The sequence below is a fragment of the Phaeoacremonium minimum genome (genome assembly GCF_000392275.1).
Source record: "Phaeoacremonium minimum UCRPA7 unplaced genomic scaffold PA7_03_scaffold_84, whole genome shotgun sequence".
Classification (NCBI taxonomy): Eukaryota; Fungi; Ascomycota; class Sordariomycetes; order Togniniales; family Togniniaceae; genus Phaeoacremonium; species Phaeoacremonium minimum.
In genome coordinates this window covers 90,463-117,196 of record NW_006920991.1, presented here as the reverse complement: position 1 = coordinate 117,196, position 26,734 = coordinate 90,463, and the positions used below count along the sequence as shown (strand labels likewise).

General features: G+C 51.9%; 4 protein-coding genes across 4 annotated transcripts; 3 read left to right on the top strand and 1 right to left on the bottom strand.

The window, feature by feature from the left end:
* Positions 1-98: 98 nt before the first annotated feature.
* Positions 99-13,239, top strand: UCRPA7_1371 (putative dynein heavy chain protein; the record flags this gene model as incomplete). The annotated part of the gene is made up of 3 exons (XM_007913952.1): positions 99-393; positions 449-12,732; positions 12,787-13,239. The coding sequence occupies 3 exons, from the start codon at positions 99-101 to the stop codon at positions 13,237-13,239; spliced, it is 13,032 nt and encodes a 4,343-aa protein (XP_007912143.1).
* Positions 13,240-13,731: 492 nt separating this feature from the next.
* Positions 13,732-16,528, bottom strand: UCRPA7_1370 (putative phosphate metabolism protein 7 protein; the record flags this gene model as incomplete). Its single annotated transcript, XM_007913951.1, has 3 exons — positions 13,732-13,893; positions 13,947-16,218; positions 16,341-16,528. The coding sequence occupies 3 exons, from the start codon at positions 16,526-16,528 to the stop codon at positions 13,732-13,734; spliced, it is 2,622 nt and encodes an 873-aa protein (XP_007912142.1).
* Positions 16,529-20,169: 3,641 nt separating this feature from the next.
* On the top strand, positions 20,170-21,807 carry UCRPA7_1369 (hypothetical protein; the record flags this gene model as incomplete). Its single annotated transcript, XM_007913950.1, has 1 exon — positions 20,170-21,807. One exon carries the CDS (start codon positions 20,170-20,172, stop codon positions 21,805-21,807), a length of 1,638 nt encoding a protein of 545 aa, XP_007912141.1.
* Positions 21,808-24,916: 3,109 nt separating this feature from the next.
* Positions 24,917-26,086, top strand: UCRPA7_1368 (hypothetical protein; the record flags this gene model as incomplete). Its single annotated transcript, XM_007913949.1, has 1 exon — positions 24,917-26,086. The coding sequence occupies one exon, from the start codon at positions 24,917-24,919 to the stop codon at positions 26,084-26,086; it is 1,170 nt and encodes a 389-aa protein (XP_007912140.1).
* Between the last annotated feature and the right edge of the window lie 648 nt (positions 26,087-26,734).

Genomic DNA, 26,734 nt, shown 5'->3' with positions numbered 1-26,734 from the left:
TTCCCCTTTTAATCCGCCTACGAAACCAAGAGCGATGACATCGACCCCGTGAAACCACATCTGCCGACAACATCCATCTCCCCCAAAACGCCACCATGATGGACATGGTGGCATCCCCCCAGGCCGCAGGCCCGGGTCCAAATGGTGTAAACGGGACACCATTTGCTACGATCGATCCCGTTCGAGTATTGGAGCATCTCGCTCTGTTGCTCGAAGTTGCGCTCGGCGCAACGCGAGAGGAGCTCGAGGCTCCGGGCAGTCTGCTTTCCAAAGCCCGATACACAGATACACTGCAGCGATGCGTTCGTTTTGCGGGCGACAGCATGGTGTCGCTGTACATCCAGAAAGACCTAGCTGCCTCGCCGCAAATAGAGAATGGCGACGCTGATTCTCGTAAGCCATGGCTAACCCATGCGGCCGTCTTGATGCTGACCTACTCTATTTCTAGTCCCCTCGCACACGTACACGATAACTGTCGACATAAATTCCACGCCGACGACCGTCGCATTCCTCGTGCTTCTCAAACGCCCGCAGCCGCTAGACCCCAATGTTCCCTTGACTTCCCAGATGCAGTTCCTCAACCTGCCGGGTCCCGCATATCTCGCAGCTACTGCTGGCGAACAAGGTCCTTCCGCCACACCTTACGAATATCTGCAGCTGTTTCTTCATAATGGCTTGGCCCCGTACTTCGATGCGAGCACCAAAAGCCAGCATATGGTGAACGGGTCGCGAGGACGGGCGGACGTGGATGCGAAGACGGGCATTCCCGTAACCAAGAAGAGGTGGACGGAGCTTGAGCTAAGTCTATCTCACTTGCAACAGAACGTCGAGATACCCGAAGTATCATTGCCCTTCCACCCAGTGGTTCAGACTGCCCTCGATGACGCAATAAACCGCAACATCAAGCCGAGCATCGATCTCATCCCGCCGACCCTCCTCGCTGATAGTAGCTTTCTCAACAACCTCCAAGCCACAGTCAACAACTGGATCAAGTCGATTCAGGTCATCACGAAAATGACGAGAGATCCGAGCACTGGAACGGCGAACCAAGAGATCAATTTCTGGTTGTCGATGGAGTCTGCACTGGAGGGCATCGAGGCACAGCTACGAAGCGACGGCGTTCTCCTCACGTTAGAGATTTTGAAGCATGCGAAGCGATTCCAGGCGACTGTCAGTTTCACTGCCGACACTGGTCTAAAAGAGGCCATGGAGAAGGTTCAAAAATACAACCAGCTCATGCGAGATTTCCCCTTGGATGAACTGCTTTCTGCCACTTCGCTGCCCAAGGTGCAGGATACTATTGGGCAAATATTTAGCCATTTGAACAAGAAGCTCAGAATATGTCCTTATCCAATTAGGCGAGCTTTGCCTCTTGTGGAGGCCATATCAGCAGACTTGGATGAAGTGATGCACCGTTTGCTTCCTGGCACAGAACTAGTGGATCTGGACTACCAAGAGTTCCGAAGCATTATGAACACGACAACCGACATCTTCAAGACATGGGATGAGAACGTCAAGGAGTTCACGAACGTGGCTCGTGAAGTCACTCGGAGAAGGAACGAGAAGTTTATCCCTATCAAGATCAACTCCAAGCATGCCGAGTTGCAAGCACGTCTGAAATATGTGGGCAACTTTCGCGACAATCACGAGCAGCTTCAGCGCACAATTGTCAACGTTCTCGGCCCCAAGGCCACTGTTAACGGCACGGTCGAGACCCCTGCTACCAATGGCGCGATCGTCGTTGAGGAGATTGGAGATGTTGATGCTGTCGAGGAGGTCAAACAAGCTTGGGAGGCCTTGCGAAATGTCGACCTTCTTGATGTGTCTCCTGAAGGCACCCAGAAATGGGTGAAGGCTGAGAACACTTACAATGAGAGAACGTCTCGTGTGGAGAATTCTATCATTGCCCGTCTCAGGGACCGTTTGGCCACCGCTAAGAATGCAAACGAGATGTTTCGTGTCTTCTCCAAGTTCAACGCTCTATTCGTTCGGCCCAAGATCAGGGGAGCAATTGCAGAATACCAAACCCAGCTGATTGACAACGTCAAGCAGGCAATCAATGCTCTTCACGGGCGTTTCAAACAGCAGTATGGCCACTCCGAGGCACATGCAATGGCACAGCTCCATGATCTGCCACCCGTGTCTGGCGCCATCATTTGGGCACGTCAAATTGAGCGTCAGCTGGACGGGTACATGAAGAAGGTCGAGGACGTTCTCGGTGCTGACTGGGCTCTTCATGCCGAAGGACAGAAGCTGCAGAGCGAGGGCAATCTGTTCCGGAAGAAGTTGGATACAAGACCTATCTTCGAGGCTTGGCTCCACGATGTCCAGCGGCGAAATGTCTCAATCACCGGGTTGATCTTCACCATCAACAAGATTCGTTCTGCAGGCAATGCCTTGGAGCTTTCTATCAATTTTGATGGGCAAGCAATTGCACTGTTCAAGGAGACTCGTAACCTTTTGTGGCTCAACTACGCTGTTCCCCATTCCATCAACAGCGTTGCAAAGGAAGCCAAGAGGGTTTATCCTTACGCCGTCAGCCTCATGGAGAGTGTCCGAACGTTTGCTCAAACGAACCGCCAGATCTCCGAGATGTCAGAAGTCTCTGTTCTTCTCAGTGGACATCGAAATGATGTACATTCACTGATTGCGAAAGGCGTGCCGCTGAAATGGGAATCTTTCGTCAGCACATACGAACTCCATTTCAGGCCTGGTATGGATGGCCAGAGCCGTCCGAAGCAGAGTATTGAAAGCAAGCATGTCTCGTTCGTCAAGGAGTTTGCGGCTGCCGTGTCAGTCCTTCAATCAAAGACAATCACACTGGCTTCTATACACACTTCCATACAGAAGGCATTGATTGAGCTAAGTACTTGTCCCTATGAGGTATCAGCTTTCGAGTCGCGCCTTGAGACAATCCAAACTGCTGTTGATCAACTCAACCTCGAGCAGTACGTCAACTTAGGCTTCTGGGTTGAGGGGATGAACCAGCAGATCAAATCGATTCTGCTCACTCGTCTGCAACGCGCCGTCCAGTCCTGGATTGAAGCGTTCGAGAATGATACTCCTGATCGATCCAATGATGATACTCGACGCAAGACTACCAATGAGATCTCTGCAGAAACGAAGCCTGATACGCCATCAATGAAGCGTCTCGTTCATGAGATTACCATGCGTAACCAGGTCATTTATCTTGATCCTCCCCTAGAATTTGCTCGGGCAAGTTGGTATTTGCAACTACAAGAATGGCTCGGTATCATCTGCAACCTCAAGAAAGTCAAGGCCACTCGCTACCAGATGAGTCTCAGCACTGCTGTGCACGAGGAGGCTCGTTTCAATGACCTCCCAGCAGAGTGCACTAGCATGCTGTCGCGTGTGCATGGCTCGATCGAGAAGAAGCTTCAAGAAATCGGCGGTTACGTAGACAAGTGGCTGCAGTTCCAGTCCCTATGGGATTTGCAGTCCGAACAGGTGTACGAGATCTTAGGTGACCAGCTCTCAAGATGGCTGCAGCTGCTTCAGGAGATTCGCAAGACACGCCAGACATTCGATACTACTGAAGTCAGCCGCTCCTTCGGTCATATCACCATTGATTATGACCAAGTCCAAACGAAAGTCAACGCGAAGTATGACCAATGGCAGCATGATATTCTCCTAAAGTTTGCCAATCGTCTCGGCAACCGCATGCGAGACATCCACGCCGAGATTGAGAAGGCGCGTCGTGACCTGGAAGGTCACAGCCTAGAAGCTTCATCTACTGCTCAGGCGGTTCAATTCATTACAATTGTCCAGAGCTGCAAGCGCCAGGTCAAGACTTGGGCGCCAGAAGTCGAGACTTTCAGACAGGGTGAATCGACTCTCGTAAGGCAACGATATCAGTTCCCCAATGACTGGCTGCATGCAGAGCAGGTCGACGGCCAGTGGGACGCACTGAACGAACTTCTGGCACGGAAGTCCAAGATTGTACAGGACCAGACCGATGCCCTGCGTGCGAAGATCACTGCCGAGGACAAGGTGGTGGTTGACAAAATCACTGAAATTGCCGCCCAGTGGAATGAGGAGAAGCCAGTATCTGGCACAATCCCGCCTGAACAAGCAACAGCAACACTCCAGTCTTTCGAGTCGAGGATCACCAAACTACAAGAGGAATCTGTCATGGTTGCCAAAGCTAAGGAGGCCCTCGATCTGCCTGCCACCGCAGATTCGTCCCTTGCTATCATCCTTGAAGAAGTCCATGACTTCAAGTCAGTCTGGGCTTCGCTATCCCTGATCTGGAACAGCTTAAATGAGCTGCGAGAAATGCTCTGGAACAGTGTTCAGCCTCGAAAGATTCGGTCATCGATTGATGGATTGATCAAGATGACCAAGGACATGCCCAGCAGAATGCGGCAATATGCTGCCTTTGAGCACATCCAAACTATCCTGCGCCAGTACCTCAAAGTCAATCCTTTACTCAGTGACCTCAAGTCCGAAGCCGTCCGGGATCGACATTGGACCAAGATCTACAAAGAAATCAAGCCCGGCAAGCGGTACTCGCCTGTCTCCATGACTTTGGGAGATGTTTGGGACCTTAATCTAGTAGCCACAGAGGCCATCATCAAGGACATCATCGCACAGGCCCAGGGTGAAATGGCCCTCGAAGAATTCCTGAAGCAAGTCCGCGAAACCTGGACTGGCTACAATCTGGAATTGGTCAACTACCAGAATAAGTGCCGTCTGATCCGCGGCTGGGATGATCTCTTCGCCAAGTGCAGTGAGAACCTCAACTCACTGCAGGCCATGAGACACTCCCCTTACTACAAGGAGTTCGAGGAGGAGGCTTCATCTTGGGAGGACAAACTCAACAGAGTCCATGTTCTTTTCGATGTTTGGATTGATGTACAAAGACAATGGGTTTACCTTGAGGGTGTGTTTACGGGCAATGCCGATATCAAGCACCTTCTTCCCATTGAATCTTCCCGATTCCAGAACATCAACAGCGAGTTCTCCGCTGTCATGAAGAAAGTCTATAAGCAGCCTTACGTCTTGGACGTGCTAAATATACCGAACGTGCAGAAGTCTCTCGAGCGCCTGGCAGAGCTCCTGAACAAGATCCAAAAGGCCCTTGGAGAGTACCTCGAGAAGGAGCGTGTTTCCTTCCCTCGTTTCTACTTTGTTGGAGACGAGGATCTCCTCGAGATGATTGGTAATAGCAACGACACCATGCGCATTGCCAAGCACTTCAAGAAGATGTTCGCTGGTCTCTGTGGACTCACAATGGAAGATGAAGGTATCATCACTGGCTTCACGTCCAAGGAAGGAGAGGTCGTCAAATTGAAGAAGGAGATCTCTCTTATTAAGACCCCGAGAATCAATGACTGGCTTGCGCTTCTGGAAAACGGAATGAAAGCCACGTTGGCAGAGTTGCTCGCCGAAGCAGTTGAGCAGTACACTCCCATCTTCTCCAACGAGAAGATCGACCAAAATGCTCTGAACGAGTTCATGGCGGCGTATCCTAGTCAAATTGTGGTCCTTGCAACTCAAGTCGTCTGGACTACTGCTGTAGATCAGAGTCTAGTTGATGGGGGGAAGACTCTCCAGTCTCTTTTCGATCGCGAGGTTCAGGTCCTTCGACTACTTGCCGACACCGTGCTGGGTGACCTCGAGGTCCTACTGCGCAAGACATGCGAGCAGCTTATTACAGAATGCGTGCACCAGCGAGATGTCATCGAGAGGCTCGTTAAGCTCAACGCCACCACTCCTACCCACTACATGTGGCTATTGCAGATGCGCTATGTCTACACCCCAGAGGGAGATTTCCTGCAACGTCTACACATCAAGATGGCAAACGCCAAGCTTAACTATGGCTTTGAGTATCTCGGAGTACCTGACAGACTTGTCCGGACCCCTCTCACAGATCGATGCTTCCTTACACTTACTCAAGCCCTCTGCCAACGGCTTGGAGGTTCCCCGTACGGTCCCGCCGGAACAGGTAAGACGGAGTCTGTCAAGGCTCTTGGAGTGCAGCTCGGTAGATTTACTCTTGTCTTCTGCTGTGACGATACCTTTGACTTCCAAGCCATGGGCCGTATCTTCCTTGGTATTTGCCAGGTCGGTGCTTGGGGCTGTTTCGACGAATTCAATCGTCTGGAGGAGCGTATTCTGTCGGCTGTGTCTCAGCAGATTCAGAACATCCAGCTTGGATTGAAGCAAGGCGCTGAGGACGACAAGTCGCAGATTGAGTTGGTCGGTCGTCAGCTCCGAGTCAATGAGAACACTGGCATCTTCATTACCATGAACCCTGGCTATGCTGGTCGTTCCAACCTCCCAGACAACTTGAAGAAGCTGTTCCGCAGTGTTGCCATGTCCAAGCCGGACAAGGAGCTCATTGCCGAAGTTATGCTATACTCGCAAGGTTTCAACCAAGCGAAACAACTATCCAAACAGACTGTGCCCTTCTTCGATCAATGCTCAGCAAAACTGTCCAAACAAGCTCATTACGATTTTGGACTACGTGCGCTGAAGAGTGTGCTCGTGAGTTCCGGTGGTCTGAAACGTGCCCGCCTTACAAGCAGTGATGGTGTCATCGGTGCAGAAGAAGTTGTGGAGCCTGAAATTATTGTGCAGAGTGTCCGAGAGACAATTGCTCCTAAGCTCATCAAGTCAGATGTCGATATCATGATGGACATTGAGCAAGTGTGCTTCCCCGGGGTCCAGTATGTTCCAGCCAACCTCCAGGATCTCGAGGATGCAATTCGTCGACTCGCAGATGAAAGACAGCTAGTCGTCAATGACTTGTGGATGACCAAGGTCCTTCAGCTCTACCAAATCCAGAAGATACATCATGGTGTAATGATGGTCGGTAACTCTGGGTCTGGAAAGTCCGCCGCTTGGAGGCTCTTGCTTGATGCCTTACAGCAAGTCGAAGGCGTTGAAGGAGTTTCTCATGTCATCGACTCTAAGGTCATGTCCAAGGAATCTCTGTATGGTAACCTTGACTCTACCACTCGAGAATGGACAGATGGCCTGTTCACAAGCATTCTCCGGAAGATCGTCGACAACCTACGTGGGGAAGATTCCAAGCGTCACTGGATCGTTTTCGACGGTGACGTCGATCCTGAATGGGTTGAAAACTTGAACAGTGTTTTGGATGACAACAAACTCCTCACGCTACCCAACGGTGAACGTCTGAACTTGCCCGCAAACGTGCGCATCATGTTTGAAGTCGAGAACCTCAAATACGCTACTCTTGCCACGGTCAGTCGGTGCGGTATGGTCTGGTTCAGCGAAGACACTGTATCTCCGAGCATGATGGTCACCAATTATCTTGAGACACTACGAACCGTTGCTTTCGAGGATCTTGATGAAGATGCGATCGCCACGGGCCAGAGCTCTGCAAAGGCACTAGCTGTTCAAGCACAAGTATCAGAGCTGTTGAAGACATATCTGGAGACCGATGATTTCATTCTGGCTGCACTCAAGGAGGCAGAAGCTTACAATCACATCATGGAGTTCACCGTTGCTCGGGTACTCAATACCTTATTCTCACTCCTGAACAAGGCTGTCCGCGATATCATCGAGTATAACTCTCAGCATTCTGATTTCCCGGTAGAACCTGAGCAAGTTGAGGCCTTTGTCTCGAAGAAGCTTCTCTTGGCTCTTGTCTGGGCCTTGACTGGTGATTGCCCATTGACCGACCGCAAGGCCTTTGGCGACAATGTCTGTGGTCTGGCCACATTTGGATCGCCGCCTCTTGATGGCGCAAGCTCTCTGATTGATTTCGATGTCACTCTTCCACGGGCAGAGTGGACTCCATGGCAAAACCAGGTGCCAACCATCGAGGTCAACACCCACTCGATCACCCAAACGGATGTTGTCATTCCGACCCTGGATACCGTGCGTCACGAAGACGTTCTCTACTCATGGCTTGCTGAGCACAAGCCACTTCTTCTGTGTGGTCCACCTGGTTCAGGTAAAACCATGACGCTCTTCAGCGCGCTACGTAAGCTGCCTAATATGGAGGTTGTTGGCCTGAATTTCTCCAGCGCCACGACACCAGATTTGCTCATCAAGACTTTCGAGCAATATTGCGAGTACAAGAAGACATTGAATGGTGTCATGCTTTCGCCTACCCAAATTGGCAGATGGCTTGTCATCTTCTGCGATGAGATCAACTTGCCCGCTCCTGACAAGTACGGCACACAAAGGGCGATCTCATTCCTTCGCCAGCTTGTTGAACACAATGGCTTCTGGAGGACATCTGACAAGGCCTGGGTTACTCTTGACCGAATTCAGTTCGTCGGAGCTTGTAATCCGCCTACTGATGCTGGACGTACTCCAATGGGTCCTCGATTCCTCAGACATGCACCGCTGATCATGGTCGATTACCCTGGTGAGCTATCACTTCACCAGATCTATGGCACTTTCAATACAGCGGTCCTTAAAATCATCCCGTCCCTTCGTGGATACTCTGAACCTCTCACGCAGGCCATGGTTAGATTCTACCTCGAGTCTCAGCAGCGCTTCACACCCAAGATTCAGCCTCATTATGTCTACAGTCCTCGTGAACTGACCAGATGGGTCCGCGGTGTATATGAAGCCATCAAGCCTCTCGAGACACTCGACCTCGAAGGTCTTATTCGTATCTGGGCTCACGAAGCACTGCGTCTGTTCCAAGACCGTCTTGTCGCCGAAGATGAGAGGAAGTGGACTGATGATGCGGTGCGAAGAATCGCCCTCGACTTCTTCCCGACCATCGATGACCAGAAAGCTCTCGGAGGACCAATTCTGTTCTCGAACTGGCTGTCCAAGAACTATGTTCCAGTTGACCGCGAACAGCTCCGAGACTTCGTCAAGGCTAGGCTTAAGACTTTCTGTGAAGAAGAGGTGGATGTTCCGCTCATCCTTTTCAACGACGTTTTGGAACATGTTCTTCGTATTGATCGTGTTTTCAGACAACCACAAGGCCATCTGATCCTGATTGGTGTCAGCGGAAGTGGAAAGACTACCCTATCCCGATTTGTGGCCTGGATGAATGGTCTCAAGGTCTTCCAGATCAAAGTCCATGGCAAATACTCTGCTGAAGATTTTGATGAGGACCTACGAGAGGTCCTCCGTCGCTGCGGCTGCAAAAATGAGAAGATTTGCTTCATCATGGACGAGGCTAATGTCCTCGATTCCGGCTTCTTGGAGCGGATGAATACCCTTCTTGCCAATGCCGAGGTCCCTGGTCTATTTGAAGGGGATGAGCTCGCGGCGCTTATGACTGCTTGCAAGGAAGGCGCACAGAAACAAGGCCTCCTTCTAGACTCCCAGGAGGAACTCTATAAGTGGTTCACTCAACAGATTGTGAAGAATTTGCACGTCGTCTTCACGATGAACCCACCTGAGGATGGCCTTTCTTCCAAGGCAGCAACCTCTCCTGCGTTGTTCAACAGATGCGTGCTCAACTGGTTCGGTGACTGGTCTGACCAGGCACTGTTCCAAGTTGGTCACGAGCTTACATATTCCGTTGACCTTGACCGACCAAACTTCCAAGCTCCGGACACAATCCCCGTTGCTTACAGGGGCCTCAGCTTACCTCCTTCTCACAGAGAGACTATCGTCAATTCTATGGTCTACATCCACTACTCTCTGCAGCGATTCAATACGAAGCTACTCAAACAACAAGGAAAGATTACCTTCCTTACACCCAGACACTTCCTGGACTTCGTGGCTCAATATGTCAAGCTGTATAACGAGAAGCGTGAAGATCTTGAGGAGCAACAACGTCATTTGAACGTTGGTCTCGAGAAGCTGAGAGACACTGTCGACAAAGTGCGCGATCTTCGTGTCAGCCTTGCCGAGAAGAAGTCACAGCTGGAGCAGAAAGATGCTGAAGCCAATGAGAAGCTGCAGCGCATGGTGGCAGACCAGCGTGAGGCTGAACAGCGCAAGAACACATCTCTCGAGATCCAGGTCGCACTGGAGAAGCAAGAAGCAGAGGTCGCATCACGAAAGAAGGTCGTCCTTGAGGATCTGGCCAAGGCTGAGCCCGCTGTTGAGGAAGCTAAAGCTAGTGTCAGCAACATCAAGAGGCAGCACCTCACTGAAGTCCGATCCATGGGCTCCCCGCCTCAGGGTGTCAGACTTGCGCTTGACTCTGTCTGCACTCTGCTTGGTCACAAGGTGGCTGACTGGAGAGCCATCCAGGCTGTTGTTCGACGAGATGATTTCATTGCCAGCATTATCAACTTCAACAATGAGAAGCAGATGACTAAAGCTCTGCGGATCAAGATGCGCAATGAGTTCTTGAGCAACCCTGAATTCAGCTTTGAGAAAGTCAACCGTGCCAGTAAAGCCTGTGGTCCCCTTGTTCAGTGGGTTGAAGCACAAGTTAATTATGCCGAGATTCTCGACCGTGTCGGTCCTTTGAGAGATGAAGTCGCTCAGCTTGAGGAGCAAGCTCTCCAGACAAAGGCTGAGGCGAAGGCTGTCGAGAACACAATTACTACGCTCGAGCAGAGTATCGGCACCTACAAGACCGAATACGCGGCGCTCATCAGTGAGACACAGGCTATCAAGGCTGAGATGGCACGTGTGCAGTTCAAGGTTGATCGAAGTGTCAAACTCCTCGACAGTCTTTCTTCGGAGAGGGTCCGTTGGGAGGAGGGCAGCAAGTCCTTCGAGACCCAGATTAGCACCCTCGTTGGAGACGTTCTTGTCGCTGCTGCCTTCCTTGCATACAGCGGACTCTATGATCAGACTTTCCGAAAGTCGATGATGGATGACTGGCTCCACCAACTACATTTGTCCGGTATCAGCTACAAGCAGCACAACCCCGTCACGGAGTATCTGTCTACTGCTGATGAACGACTGGGATGGCAAGAAAACACGCTGCCTGTGGACGATCTTTGTACTGAGAATGCTATTGTGCTCAAGAGATTCAACAGGTACCCCCTGATCATCGATCCTTCAGGACGAGTCACCGAGTTCCTTCAAAAGGAATCCAAGGACCGCCGGTTGACCGTCACTAGTTTCCTGGATGACTCCTTTACCAAGCAATTGGAGAGTTCTCTCCGCTTCGGCAATCCAATTCTCATCCAGGATGCGGAGCATCTTGACCCTATTCTGAACCACGTACTGAACAAGGAGTACCAGAAGACTGGTGGCCGTGTCCTTATCCAGCTCGGCAAGCAGCAAATCGATTTCTCGCCGGCCTTCAAGCTCTACCTATCTACACGAGATCCATCTGCCACGTTTGCACCAGACATTTGCAGTCGTACCACATTCGTCAACTTCACGGTGACTCAGAGCAGTCTGCAGACACAGTCTTTGAACGATGTGTTGAAATCCGAGCGTCCTGATGTTGACGAGCGCCGCTCAAATCTCATCAAACTCCAGGGCGAATTCAAGGTCCACCTCCGTCAACTTGAGAAGCGTCTACTTCAAGCTCTCAACGAGTCTCGTGGTAACATCCTCGATGATGATCGCGTCATCGAGACATTGGAAACACTGAAGACAGAAGCTGCGGAAATTTCTACCAAGATGAGCAATACCGAGGGCGTCATGGCAGAGGTCGAAGAGATCACGCTGCAGTACAACATCATCGCCCGCTCATGCAGTGCAGTCTTTGCTGTTCTTGAACAACTACACTACCTTAATCACTTCTACCAGTTCTCCCTGCATTATTTCCTGGACATATTCCATTCCGTTCTGCACGGCAATCCGCACTTGGCCAATGAGACAAACCACAATGTCCGCCGCGACATCATCATCAAGGACTTGTTCATCACCACCTTCAAGAGAACGGCGCTTGGTCTTCTTCAAAAGGATCGCATCACACTTGCCATGCTTCTCGCTCAAGCATCCCCCTACAAGATGGACAAGGGTGTCATTGACGTTGTCCTCGACGAAAGAGTCGAAGGCAAAGACATCTCCACGGACAAAGATGCCAAGGACGATGCATTTACTCGTGCCAGACGTGTTCCGGCACTGAAGGAGAAGATCGACTTAGTACCATCCAGCGACTGGGACAAATTCTTGTCCGAGGAGCTCGCCGAGAACTTCGTGCCAAAGGTGTGGGATGATAACACAGAGCCAAACGACAAGGCTCTCCTATCTCTACTCCTTGTCAAGCTCTTCCGTCTTGATCGCTTTGTGCCTGCGGCTGAGCGCTTCGCAACCCTCGTCTTTGGGTCAGATCTTTTCGATATTGTTGAGGATCTCAAGGAGACTGTTGCGCAAGTCTCTGCAACTAGACCCATCGCACTCGTATCCAGCCCTGGCTTCGACGCCAGCTACAAGGTTGACAGCCTCGTTGAGCGCATGCGTATTAGGTGCACAAACATTGCCATGGGTTCCACTGAAGGTGTCGCCAGCGCAGACAAGGCAATCAGCAACGCCGCTCAGATGGGCTCGTGGGTGCTTGTCAAGAATGTCCATCTTGCGCCAACTTGGCTCCAGAGTCTCGAGAAGCGTATGGATTCTCTCAATCCCAATCCAGAATTCAGGCTTTTCCTATCCATGGAGTCAAGCCCGAAGATTCCAGTCAACCTACTTCGCGCTTCTCGGGTATTGATGTACGAGCAGCCCGCTGGTGTGAGGGCGAACATGAAGGATTCTATGTCGTCTCTTTCGACCAGGCCTGCCAAGACACCTGTCGAGCGGACGAGACTGTACCTGCTGCTTTCCTTCTTGCACGCTGTGGTCCAGGAGAGATTGCGATATGCTCCGAACCTTGGTTGGAAGGGTTTCTGGGAGTTCAATGACAGTGATGTAAGTACCTGAAGCTATTCCCAACTTATTTTCTCTTTGCTAACAATCACATAGTATGAATGCTCAGCTTTCATCATTGACACCTGGGTTGAGACGGTTGCTCAGAACCGCACAAACATCGCCCCGCAGAATATCCCATGGGACATGATCCGCTACCTGGTCGTCGAGACATACGGAGGCAAGATCGACGACGAGGGCGATTACAAACGCCTCACGCAGCTGGTGCATTCATTCCTGACACCTGCCGCCTATGACATTGGCCACAAGTTGGTCGAAGGCGGCGACGGCCAGGAGGGCAGCCTCGTCGTGCCGTCTGGCACCACCCTGCAAGAATTCAACAGCTGGATTCAGAAGCTGCCCGAGCGCGAGCCGCCTACTTACCTGGGCTTGCCTGCGAACGCAGAGAAGCTGCTGCTTGTGGGACTGGGACAGAGCTTGATCCAGAACCTAAAGAAGGTCACGGATTTGTTGGATGAAGGAGAGCAGCTGATGGCTGAGGCTGCTTAGGAGTCGAATTGGTGAATTGGAGGGAATCCTTATTTTCACTTGTACAAAGTTTCCATCACACACATTACGGCGTCTTTGTTTGTGAAAGAGGCAGTAGTCCAGGGGATGATGGCTTGTTTTGATCATCATCGCAGATACCCCAAAGCTCAGAATGTTTGCTTCATTTGTCACTTGCTACACAATTCTTAGATACTTTTAAATTGATATTTCAAAGTCGAACGTTCCTTCTTGGAAGTCATTCAAGTGATGTCGTGCTGTCGATGATGTTTCTTAAAAGGGCGGTTTTAAACAACGGTTTTCATCATGTAATAAGATCGTGAATTAACAATTACTGGTTTATACTAAGCGATAGCACGACGGGTATAAACGCCTCTCCATTTGACAATTCCCAGAGACCTTTCATCTTGTGAGGACAAGCCTTCGCCACACCCTACAGAGAACGACGAATGAAACAATCCAAAATAGCAACAGCTTTAGGCCATAATGCCCAGCTTAGTAGATGACCTTCTCCTCCCACAGAGGTGGGCGAGCGCCATCTTGGTCCCAGACAAGCTTGTTCTTCTCGTTAAGACGGCAGGCCTCGTCAGTGATCGGAATGACCTTGCTTGTGTTCCTGATCTCCTGCTTAGACACACCAGCATCATCTTCCGGAATCTAGAAATTATTAATATAGGCAGAAAAGTAAAGGTGAATGCAGTGATACATACCCAGAGCAATGGCGGAGTCGATGTGACAGAAGGAGGATAGTAGGCGGTCTCCTCGGTAACCTTATCATACAGGTTGGACAGATCGATGTTATCGTACTGCGGAATGAGCTTCCTCAACGCAAAGTAGTCCGCGAAGATCCAGGGCTTAAGGAACTTCGTGATGAAGTTACCCTTCTTGGGCTCGCCTGACGGTGCGATCGGGTTCTTGCCCTTGCCGTTCGTCACACCATTCTTGCCAGTAGATCCAACACTGGGAGCGATTTCGTCACTGGCGGTAGCCTCCAGATCCGCGACGCGAGACTCCTCTTCAGCAAGCAAGCTTTGTGGCAGATTGTACAGAAGAGGATTGAGGGCACTGTTCATGCTTATGTGGAAGAGAATGGTGAATATAAGGAAGACAACCATCAAGACGATTGGGCCTGGCGCCGCAGATGATCCAAAGAGGCCGATCAGGCAAAGCTCCGAAAGGTAGATGCCAGTGAACAGGTGCTTAATAGCCCGCGGGTAGATCAACCCCCGGGTATTGATATGCGTGTCCGTGACGAAGAAGACGTTGTATCGCCATGCCAGGTAAAACAGAGACAAGCCGATTGTAGCAAACCCTAGCATCAGCGGTGCGATAGCAGCGTATGTGATTGCGATGACCACAATGTTGGTATAGACGGGAAGAGTACTGCCCCAGGAGATAGCACTGAGGTTCGCCCATTTGTTGTACAGCGCCCTGGGTGTGCCGGAGAGATACTTATAGACCAGGTTGAAGATAACGAAGCCAATAACTTGCGAGATAACACTGGCGGCAATTGTAAGACCCTGAACAAGGAAATACGAGATGTAGACATTGGAGGCCTTGGGCAAATTCTCAGCCAGGATCGAGGTGATGCCCGTTGGCTTATCAGCAATCTGCTTGGCAACGGCGGCAGCGGCAGAAGTCATGGTCGTAACCAAGAAGACCTGGATGACTTGGAATGCAAAGTAAGCATTCTGCGTGAAGAGTTCAACTCTCGTATAAGACGGCTCTCCAGAGAGCTTTGCACACAAACGCATAACGACTGGAACCAAAGACATCAAGATAGACAGAGCGACTGACGGCAGGAGCCCGGTAACAACGCCCATGATGATATCTGGAATCTTCTTGAGCCATGACAGCCAGCTGTAGGACTCGAGATAGGTGACATTGCTAATAGCACCAACCACACCAACAGGAATAGCCCAGAAAATGATCAAAGCCGTGATGAAAGCAACGACTGCGTACCGCCGGATGACCTTCTGCCACCACGAGATCTTTAGAGAGCTCCAAATGACGTCATCAGGGACAACACCAATGTAGCGCGGAGACATGTGCAGACCCTCGTGGTGAGCAAGGACTTGGAAAGCGACTTCGGCCTCTGCTTGGGTGCGAAACTCGATGAAGACAGCAGGGATTTTCTTGTAATCGCCAGCACGGTAGTTGCCTTGAGCTGTCTCAACAGTGGGAATAAGACGTTGCAATTCGCTGCGGCACCAAGTAATGGAGTCAACTTTCTTGCCAAGGAGGCCGAGGGGACCAGTGCGATGGGTCGGACGCTTCTTCTTAGAGATCCATCGAGCAGCAACGCTACCTTCTTCGGCATCGAGGGGAGTGTGAGAGTTTTCCTTGTCTTCGGTGGCGCCGTTCTTGAGAGCCTTGAGACGCTCCTTGTTGGCAAGTTTGATGAGCTTGATTTCAGACTTCTCCAGCTTGAAAGCAGCCTTATCTCTCTCTTTAACAAGCTTATCAAGATCATCGACGTCACCCGCGATCCAGATATGCTTGACTGCAGCGCCAAACACCTTGCGCAATTTCCTCTCGTCCAGATAGGTCTCGGGAACGGCTGTAAAGAGGACGGTTCGCGAAGAGATTCGGTTAGCGTACAGGGGGCTGATTAGGAACGCCTGACGCAGGTTGATGTAGTAGATACATTCTCGGAAGATCAGATACATGACGAATCCGTAGAAAGCCCATGCTGCAAAGACGTGGGCATAGTAGCGGTTCTTGCCCGAGCCCGAGCTCTTGATGTTAGCGTATGAGAGCATGTCGAGCTCCTTCTGACCGCCACCACCAGTGATGTTGACTGGGAAGAGCACCGGCCAGGTGATGCAGCATCCTACGAAGCAAATAATAACCGCCATGCGGAGGAACCGAAGGTAGAGATAGGCATCGAGAGACTGGTGCTGCAGGGCCCAGATATCGGGTATCTTCCAGAAACTCCCAACCCAATTGAGAAAGCCACTCGGTAGGGGAGGCGTCCGTTGGCTACAGCTCAGTTAGTATACGAGTCCTTTGTCTGCCTTTTTGGGGTGTAATGATATTGTAAGTGCTTGGTGGAGAGCATTTGCTCAACCTCCTAGACTCTCGGCTAAGATAGTCCCACTGACCTTTCGCGTAGACTGCCAATGTATGTTCTAGGCGCATACCACCGGCGCTGACTCCTTCTCAGGATGAGAAAGATGAGGAGGTAAACACCAGCGACGAGGGCGACTGGCGCGAGTGTTGAGATGAGACCGGACAATGAGGACGTCTTCGGGTTCTGGTCGTCCCGATTGGAACCCGTGTTAGCGGACATATTGGGTGAGTGTCGAGGATGTGAGCTCCGTCACAGTTGTCGTTGGGCGAAGGTGAGGAGAGAAGTAGGGCTGCAGCAGGGAGCTGGGGCGTCTTAAACCAAGTTGAATAACAGAACCCTCTCCAAGACGTAAGAGGGACTCAGAGAGTGCAGCCGATGGCGCTACGGGAGCAAGGCTACTGGCTGGAGCCAAGAGTAGTGTCTCGGACAGCTTAGGTAGAGCGAGTAGAACCGCTTGCCAGAGACCTGAGACCCCGTAATTTAAAAGGGCACAAAAACAACAACAAGGCCCGGCGAAGATTGCAGCCGGAAGGTGGAAGGGAGGGAGGAATGAGGAAAGTGAAGAATAATAGAAGACACCACAGGAGCCTCTACACGCGTGAAGCAGAAGAAGAGGAAGGTTGGAGAGGTGGGTATGGACGAGGAAGTAAGTACTTCGACTCTCTTCTGCAGACTCTTTCGATTGCTCTGGGAGCCGCTTCTGTCCCTTGACTGATGCAGATCAAGCAGACGACAAACAAGCAGAATCAGGGTTGGTCGAATCTTGATATGGAGCCCAGCCTTTGAACCCCCCCCGGCAATTGAGCGTCAGGGTCGCACACGTAAATCTTGATCTGCCACCAGATTGGATTCGCTCATGCTCGTCTGATTTTTTATTTTCTATGGGAGATGGCGCGTGCTTCTGCAATGCAAGAGCCAGCAGGTGCTTCCTTCCTTGCAAGCAATCAAGCAAGCAAGCAAGCAAGCGCGCGACTTGCTGGGCGCAGAGCAGCGAGGGCAGCTGCGACCGACGGTGGAATGACGACACCAGACAGCTACTGATCCCTGTCAAGCTGATTTTGCGCGCCGCCAGCGTGCCCAGCAGCAGGCCCAGCAGCAGGCCCAGCACGGCTTAACCGTACTCCGTACCGCACCTTCTCCCACTTCCGCAGCTGCTCCACTCTCCTCTCCTCCACTGCACGCGCTAGTGAGCTCATACTTTGGCTCGTCGCAAATTTGAGTGCCAGTCGGCCTCTCCTTTTCTGTCGATGATGATGATGACGACTTGTTCATCCAGCTTGGCTATTGTTTCTGTCACCGTCCCTCTCTCTTCAGCATTTTTGGCTTCTAAGGCAAGGCATTGAGAAGTTGAAAGTGACAGAAGTCACAGAACCCTGTTCCTGATATTGTCGATCCGCAATCAGACAACGAGCCCCTCGACGTCGCATCGGGCAATTGAAGCATAAGACTGACAGGGGATTGGCCAAGTTCGGCATCTCTTATTGCACCTGCTAACGCTCATGGTTGGCACGGCACTGCTCAGATACCTGGCGGGTCCTGGGCCCCAGAATCTTGGGACCTTGGATAGCAGCCTTTTCCCGTTTCGCCCAAGTTTTCATGTGATGGATCGATATTTGCAAAAATTAATTTCCAGACAGGGCCAGCCCATCTGTGACAACAATACTTCCGAGAGCCTTACTATGCAGTACTGGTAGGATATTCGTGCCATTACTTCCCTTGCATTGATAGATGCAAAGCAGACTTCACCCCTTCCTGGCAGGCCTCTCCTGATCATAGCACGTGAATGCAGGGCTGCGGCTTCCAGCTCGAGTCGCCTGTTGGGCATCTGTTGCGGCGGCGGCAAGCATAGGTCGCATGGGTAGGCTGATACGGAACCACTTGCAAACCACTTCTCTAGGACAAAGATCTATCAAACGGAGTGCGCGACGTGTGTCCCTCGGAGACAGTGGCCACCCCCACAAAGGAAACTTTGGGCCCGTCTTGTCAATCAGACCCTCCAAAACCCCTCTCCCGTGAGCCCCAGTGAGTGGTGATGATGTATTGCCGGCCTAGTCCTTCTCCGCTTTCTCACGCTCTCTCATCACATCACACGCTATGGATGTGATTGTCCTCTGTAAGACTGTATGACATGTGCTGAAGAGTATTGAGACCTGGCCTCGTCGTTGCTGGAGATACAGAGACAGGCACCATGTCACCGTTGAACGGATTTGGTGACAGTAATCTTGATGACAGGATTTACTGTGGGACATTTGAAGAGCCGTTGGCGAACCGTTTCGGAACTAATTGGTCAACTCAGCTGAAACGGCTGCCGAAGACGGCGACAGCACACAACTGCAAGCTACGGAGATGGTGAAGAGTGGTACCGTTCTTGCGGCATCAAAGTTCCAGCTGTTGCCCGTCACATTTCATGACTTCTATAACAGTCGTGTTCATTCACAGAATCAAAGGATAGATAGCCGAAAATTGGCGATTGGACGGGCGGATGCAGGGCTCTCCCAAAACGTCTCTACACCTTGCTCCACCCATACTATGATACCCATTCGCAAGCAATTGAAAAAGCAATTGCCCCAAGGACATTTCTGTTAGAACGCGACGATATCCAGCAATAGTTAAAAAGACTGCTCAGTTATCAGTCACGCGGTTTCCCAAGATGATGATGAACCCAAGCTATTGAAAAAGAGAGATGATATTTGTGCTTATCCTGCCAGATGTGGACTTTCTCCAGGCGCCGATCGCGATGATGAGGATGAGCGCAACCATCCACTGACGATCGCCACTGATCCTAGCTACCCCGGCTGCCAATGCCGAAAAGTGCTGAGCCACAGGTCCAGACCTCCGCCAGAGAAGCCACACAGATGCACGGTCTCAGCTCGTCAGGCCTAAGATGAGCATGGGTAGGCCCAATGAGATCCTCGACTGATAAGACTCGGAGTAACCTCCTTCTGTCAGTAGACGTTCGATGTTGATTTGGATGTGGCACGACTCATGCACACAGCCTTCGTTTGCGCGCGTATCGTTTCCGTCTGGCGTGGGACAGCGCGACCGTTAGCAAATACTGTAATTCTTTGTCTACCCAAGTGGGTGAAACAGTAAATGCGCTGACGGATTCCCAAACAAAGAGGGCTCCTACCAAAGCATCTTTCCGCCCGAGGTGCCGCAAGCATCGCTACGTCAGGTGCGGCTTTGTTTAAAAATGACAGCATTGCTATCCGCAATGTTGCTTCTGGCGCCCTTCTCAGATCACAGGTGGCTCGTTTCCTGTGGTTGAATAGCTAGTCGTTCACATTGCTTGAGATACGGATCCGCGCAATTTGGACAACCCTTGAGTCTTCAGATTTCTACAAGTTGAAATCGAAAAAGAACTTGATCATATAGGTTGTAAATCACGATTATTTGGCTTATCAAAGGATCGAGAGCGTAAGAGAAGTAAACACTGCATAAGAGGCAGCTTGGCGAAGCCTTGCCGGAGGCTAAAATTGCAGTGAAAGTGGCGGCGAGGTTTCTCAGCGACCCGACATGAACCCTAGAAGTCTTTTGACAACAATCGGCTAATTTATTCGGCTGGTGGCTTCGGGCTCTTTGTTCGAGATGACTGCTTCCGGCAAGCTCGTTGATATGATATTGCATTGTTCTCACACGGTAGTTTGGCAAAGGCCGCTCCGCATCGAGGGTCAAAAGGCCCAGTAGAATAGGTAAATATCACGGCGAGGGGATATGGCTGTGAAAGACAGGACAAATCGAACATTCTCTTCTTGCAATACCTCTTGGGTGACATTCTGAGCTCCATTCGGAGAACGGTCCGCAGAAGCAACGTGCCTCGATAGATCAACTGACCGGCTGCTGGCGATCAAGCAAGCAAGATGTCTCACGATAAGGAACACAACTCTGACGAGAACCTCGACCAGTCGGGGTATCTACATGGCAATGACTATGCGCTCCCGTATCTCTCACGCTGGTCAGACATCCACGACAACTACAAGGATCTGCTCATGCATATGAACTGTGGTTACCTGTCGACGCACGGCACGCCGCCAACGCTCCTCGCTCTCAAGCAGCATGCTCAATCGCTGGCCATCCTGATTGCCATGCTGAGCCCGACCATTCTGCCTGGTGAGATCAATGCGGAGGGGGCAGACGAGAACGAGGGTGCGCAGCGTTTCGAGCTCAATGCCTCCTTTGACTGGCTCAATAACCTCAATGAGCCCTACACAAACGATGACCCGGCTCACCACTTGCCGCTCAACGCACTCGCCAACGAGGTTAAGGCCAGGCATGATATCCTGGGGACCGAGTTCCACTGTCCCCTGACCAAGACGGAGAAGCCCAGGCACCCGAACCAGGCCCGCAAGCCCTACGCCAACCATCACAACTTGGTGATGCATACCAACGAGTGTCTGGAGCGCCTCGATCATGAATTCTCCGCCACGGGAGGTCTGCTATCCCTCTTGCCCGAGGAAGGCGATGGCCACTCGGTCGAAGAGATTAGTGCAGCCCGCAACTCCCTCCTTGGACAGTGGCTGACATTCACCGGCCACCTCGTCTCGCGCATGCACGAGCTCGAGATCCAGGTAGCGAATTGCCTAGACACACTTGCGTCTGAGGCCGTCGTGCCCATGCAGCACCTGTCCATGTTTGGGCCGGATGCGCGCTCCACTGGCCGCGAGCTGGCCTACCCGCAGGACAAGTGGGTGCTCGTCAACGCGGGTGAGGATGTGTTCTCGCACATTCACGACATGCTCGACCGGCGCGAGGCGCTCATCGAGGAGAAGGAGAAGATCTGGAAGTCGTCGGGCGTGAGCGGCGAGCGCATGTGGATGGAGGAGCGCGGCGGCAGCACCTACGCGCGCGGCATCGTGCCCATCAACATCACGACCCGGTACTACCGGCTCAAGGGCACGGGGCGCAACACGCTCTTCGTCGTGCCGGCCTGGGACCACCACCCGGCGGTCGAGTACACGCGCGAGATGGAGAAGCGCCCGACGGTCGTCAGCGTCGTGCAGCCCAAGTTTCCGGTCCGCGCGACCGAGTTCGAGGCGAAATATAACGCGCGCCTGGAGCGGGCGAGCAAGCTCGAGCAGACAAACACGAAGCTGGAGATGGAGAACATGCGACAGAAGGACGACCTCTATGTTCTCGAGCAGCAAGTCGAACACGAGCAGAGCATCAACGAGTTCCTTCTCGAGAGATCTCTTAGTGAAGGTGCTGCGGACACTACCAGCGACCCGCAAAGCCAGAAGCAGACCCGCGGGCTTGCGGAAGAGCTGCACTATGTAAAAAGGAATTTTCAAGAGTCGCAGGCCAAGCTTCACGAAGCACTCGAGAAATACAAGGCGGCACAGAAGAACCTCGCCGATCAAGATAAAGCGATGGGGCAGATGTATACCGAGCTGGAGAATCTGACGGAAGCCATTGAGCAGCAAGGCTTCGACATTACCGACCAAGGACTCGTCCGCAAGCCCGGAGTGGATAGATTCTCTTCACTGGCAGCAACAGCATGATCGTTGGGCTGAGTGGCATTCAACCAAACGGTAGCAGTGTAGTCGGTGTGTAAGCGGTGTGGGGGGAGACAAGAATGTTTTGAGAGGTGGAGACCGGCATTGCTGGACACGGACTGTGATTCTCGGTGTACATGTAGCTGTTGTCTTCTGTTTACTTCTACCGTAGCTTTGCTTTTTCTTGTATGAATTCATCGGTAATTCGTCTTCATTACAACTGCTCTTTCGGATGTCCGGTATCTCATACTGTAGTACCTACCCTCTTTCTTCACAACTTTAATGCTTTCCCATTTCTGCATGCTCAAGATAAGAGCAACGTTCAATCGCGCACTAACAACCACTTGACCGAATTTCTTGCCGGTCCACAATCCCATACCTGTTTCTCGATGCTGATAAGTGCTCAGTCTATCCTTCTCTAGGCAAGCGCACACTTATAGGACGTTGCATATAGATGGGAAAGTCGATGTAGCGTTGAAGAGTACTTAATCACCCTGTCCTGCAAGTGGATAGCGGTTCGGCGGGGAGCCGCCTGAATTGCAGCGTCGTTGCTGGGTCAACGCGGCTTGGCGCACCGACAACATGCACCTGCCACAAAGGCGCTGCACCGCGTCAGCAAATGGAATTTGCGATTGGCCAGGCTGCGATCCAGGCTTACAGCGATCCTTGTCCTCGAGTAGATATCGCTCGATCTCTCTCCTCTCGCGCCCAGCATGTGCATGCATAGCACTAATTATCCATACCGGACCTGACTGGGGTCCTCAGACGGCCAGGCCTCTCATTCATTGCGTTCATTGATTGATAGTTGCCCCAGCTTCGTCCGGATCTTACCCTAGTAACTAACCCCCCTCCTCGTGTTGATCCTGTCCATTAGATGCCCGGACTATTTCTGCTTTTTCTCATCATCTAGTCGCCCTACGAACCGTGCTTCTTCTTCGTGGAGCTGATCTCGCCAACTCATCGTGCGTGGACGCTATAACATGTCGGATTATTATTCTCGTTAATCGATCCAGTTGGCAAGGGACTCTTTTCTTATACGAGGAACACGAAGGCCGATTGATTATCGCGGGCACAACCAGTCGGGAGCGCAGCAATTAGCCATGCGCTGAAGGCCACCTCTCGGACGGCCGCTCAGCTCCACTCAATGTTGGTGAATCTGCCCAATGCCTCCTCCGCGGGGCATCTGAGGAGAGCCTCAGCAGCACCTTTCCGGAGGACTGCGCTGACGCTTCTCATCTTCTTCGTCCTGGCCGTTTCCGCGGCTGAGACATTGCCATACATCCCAACCACAATCCTCATATCCGGCACGACCGGAAGCCCGTCACAGAATGCTAGCGATGTCGCCTACATCTTTGCGCCAAATGACGACTCCGTGGACCTGCTTGCACTGAACATCTCGGCCACAGTGGATGCATCATCACTCAGTCTGAAGACTCTGACATCGAGCCTGCCATTCCACAATGGCTCAACTTCGACATTCGCCCCATCGTTAATGGCAGATGGGAGCCTCGTGGTATACGCTGGTGACTGCTCATCTGAGGATGATCCCGCTGTGTGGTCTTACACCACCGCACAGTCAACTTCTGGGAACGCTGTGATTTGGGCCAAACACGAGACCACTCCGAGCAGTAGTTCTGGGTCTTCGTATTCTCCCTATTTCCTGGGCGGCAGTCTCAGCTTCTCATCGACCCTTGAGCCCACCATATCAGCAGGCATCATCTATAGCTATGGTGGCATGTGCCCGACATCAAACACAACAGTTGAGACATGGCAATCTAGTGCCACTTATTCCAACCAGATGCTTCGAGTATCGCCCTCACAGCAGTCTGGATCAGACAGCACGTACTCTGCGCAACCAATTTCCAGCAAAGGGCCACCTATCGCCGAAGCTGGATTCACATTCACTCCTCTTTCGCCATCTGTATCGAACCGGACTGGTACAGTTACCCAACAGGTCAACAATGTTCTCCTAGGAGGACATACCCAGCAGGCATTCATCAACATGAGCACTGCCGCCATATGGAGTCTACCGGAAGAAACCTGGAGCTTTGTGTCTATTAGCCAACCCTCATCTACCAACACCGAACTAGCCAAGAAGAAGCAGACTTCTCGCTCCCTGCCTACCAGTGTTGACAGCCGTTCAGGTCATACTACTGTGCTAAATGAGGATGGAAGTGCTCTCATTGTTCTGGGTGGTTGGGTCGGGGACATTACCCAAGCAGCAGACCCTCAGCTAGCTATTTTGGAAATGGGAGACAGTTTCGGTGACTGGAGTTGGTCCATTCCATCAGCTCAGCCGTCTGGGTCTGGTGTCTATGGTCACGGTGCTGTGCTCTTGCCGGGGAATGTTATGCTTGTGTACGGAGGTTACAGTATTTCATCTTCAAGCTCAAAAGTGAAGAGGCAGGCAGAAGCTGACAACATGTTCCTCAATCTCACCTCCATGGCATGGTCAAGCACATATACTAACCCCTCCCATACTGCCACTTCAGGCAAAGGTTCGACCTCGAGCAGCACCTCCGACGATGATTCCTCTAAGTCGAAAAGAATTGGGCTAGGTGTCGGTCTAGGACTTGGTATACCACTATTGTTGGGCTTTCTAGCTCTTCTCTTCTTCTGCTTCCGCCGAAGGCGAGATCAGAAGCGTGCTTCGCGTGATGATACGGTTCGAGCGCTTGCGCAGGACGCGACGCACTTCCTACACGCGGACGAGGACGAAATGCTCGAGCGAGATGACTGGGGACCGACGCGTGCAGCATATTGGTACACCGGCGGGCACGACCCGTATGTTGGAGCTCGGTCACGTTCGCTTGGCTATGAAAGTCTGCGTGGATCGCAGTCCAGCCCGGCCTTTGCCCCGGTATACGAGCCCTCTAGCAGCGGGCGGACACGTAAACCAGTCAAAGCAGCAAGAGGTCTGTACCAGCCAACGAACACGACGACATTTGATGCTTTGGGACTCGGCAGGGGACACGATAATACTAGCCCGCGTGGGATACATCCCATCTATGAAGATGATGAAGGGGAGGGCTCCCAGCCGCCGCCGAGCCCAGGGCATGAGAACAATCGCCACTCTGACCCATTCATGACACCTACGAGTACATCTCAGGGAATCATGTTCGCCACAACGAACCGCGCATCAAGCTCGCCGAGTCCTGAGCGACGAAGACATCACCCAGAGGTGCAGGATTGGGTGTCAGATATTGATGCTTCGGATGCGCTGATAACAGCACGCATCCAGCCTCACAGCACCACCATTCGGACAAATCCCGGCCGTGTATCTCCAGCAAGTAGAGCTTCGCTGAGGACCACTGGCGTCGGCTTTGAGGATGAAGGTCGAACTGACAGCAATCTGTCTGAGTCGAACAGGAGTACATTCAGTTTCATACAGAGAGCATCAATCCAAGCACATGGCCAGAGCGCAGGTGCCGCCGCAAACCGAGAAGGCGATGGCCGTTTGGGCAGTAGTTCAGGGCAGAGCAGCAACAGCGGGAACACATACACCACCGCCAAGTCTATCCCAACATTACAGGCGGAAGGGCCGAGCCTTCTGCTAGGCAGACCTTACAACATCGACCCAGATACCATTGTTGCCGGTGATCTTTCTGATGAAGACCGGCCTGGATCGCCTAGCAAGGCCAAGCCGCGTCGCAACTGGCTTGGTAGCTTCCGTCGTGTTTTCAGCAGCAGTAACAGCACCTCGCCCGCATCCAGCCGGACTGAGAGCCCTACACGCAGTGGGCAGAGCGATGATTACGAGTCCCCACTAGGTAATGCTGGAACACTGCAGCGTCGGAAACAAGGCCGCGAAGCATGGGAAACCGAAAAGGGTCTCGAAGCAGGCGAGCCATCCGATGATTGGGACGTCGAGCGTGCCGTGGAGCAGAGGCTGGTGCAGGTCATGTTCACGGTGCCAAAGGAGCGGCTGCGCGTCGTAAACGCCGAGATCGAGCGTGATGAGGAGCAGGGCATGCTTGTGGATCCGGAGAAGGAGGCCAGCGAAAGAGCCCGCACTAGTATCTATGATAGATATACTATCGACTTCGAAAAGGAGGCGGAGAGGTTTGCTGCCGAGGAGGCTGCCAGAACCGAGTTACAAGACAAGGGCAAGACTCCGGAGAGAAGGAGCGAAGATCTGCTCGGGTCGCAGGATGATTCTGAGTCTAAGAGCCCAGCCATCATGACGGCCGAAGCAGTGAAAATGGAGAAGAGGAGGACGAAGGTGCTCGAAATGGTTGATGATATTGAGAGACATAGTCGGAGCAGCAGTCCGAGAGTACCATGAGCCTCGAGTACTTGGGCTGGTTACCATGGGAATGTATTTGTTCGGAGTAAGATCAAGGGTTTGCATTTCACGTTTCGTCAAGTTGGGTAATGGCCTGAGGAGTTTTGCCTCTCTCCTGGCTGTTGAGGATACCATTTGGAGGGCATATTGGTGGACGGACGGTCGCTTGAGATATCACGGCGTAATTGCATAGGGTCTGGATTTCCGCTACCTTCGCTCAAATAGATGATTGTTGTACAGACAATCACGTATATCAAATTGGTCGACACATGAGGCTTTTAATACGAACCTAATATATGCGTCTCGTGAACTTTACCAGGGCAGTCGTGAGCCGCTTATTGTGTGACTTGTCAGACCCCGTGAAACAATCAATTAACGAGTAAATGATCTAAACACGCTCTATTTCTCGGTCTACATATATCTAAAGTCTTCACGCAAGTTATTCCGTCCGGCATAAAAAAAAAAGTAAGGCCCATGGGGTCAACATCAAAAAGTCGACCACCACGGGACTCGAACCCGCAACCTCAGTCTAGGTCTCCATAAAGCAAAATAAGTAGCTTCGTTAGGAGGACCACGCGCTACCATTGCGCCAAGCGGCCGGGATTTCACAAATTCAGGATTTGCTCGCATTTTCGGCGCTAAACTTGG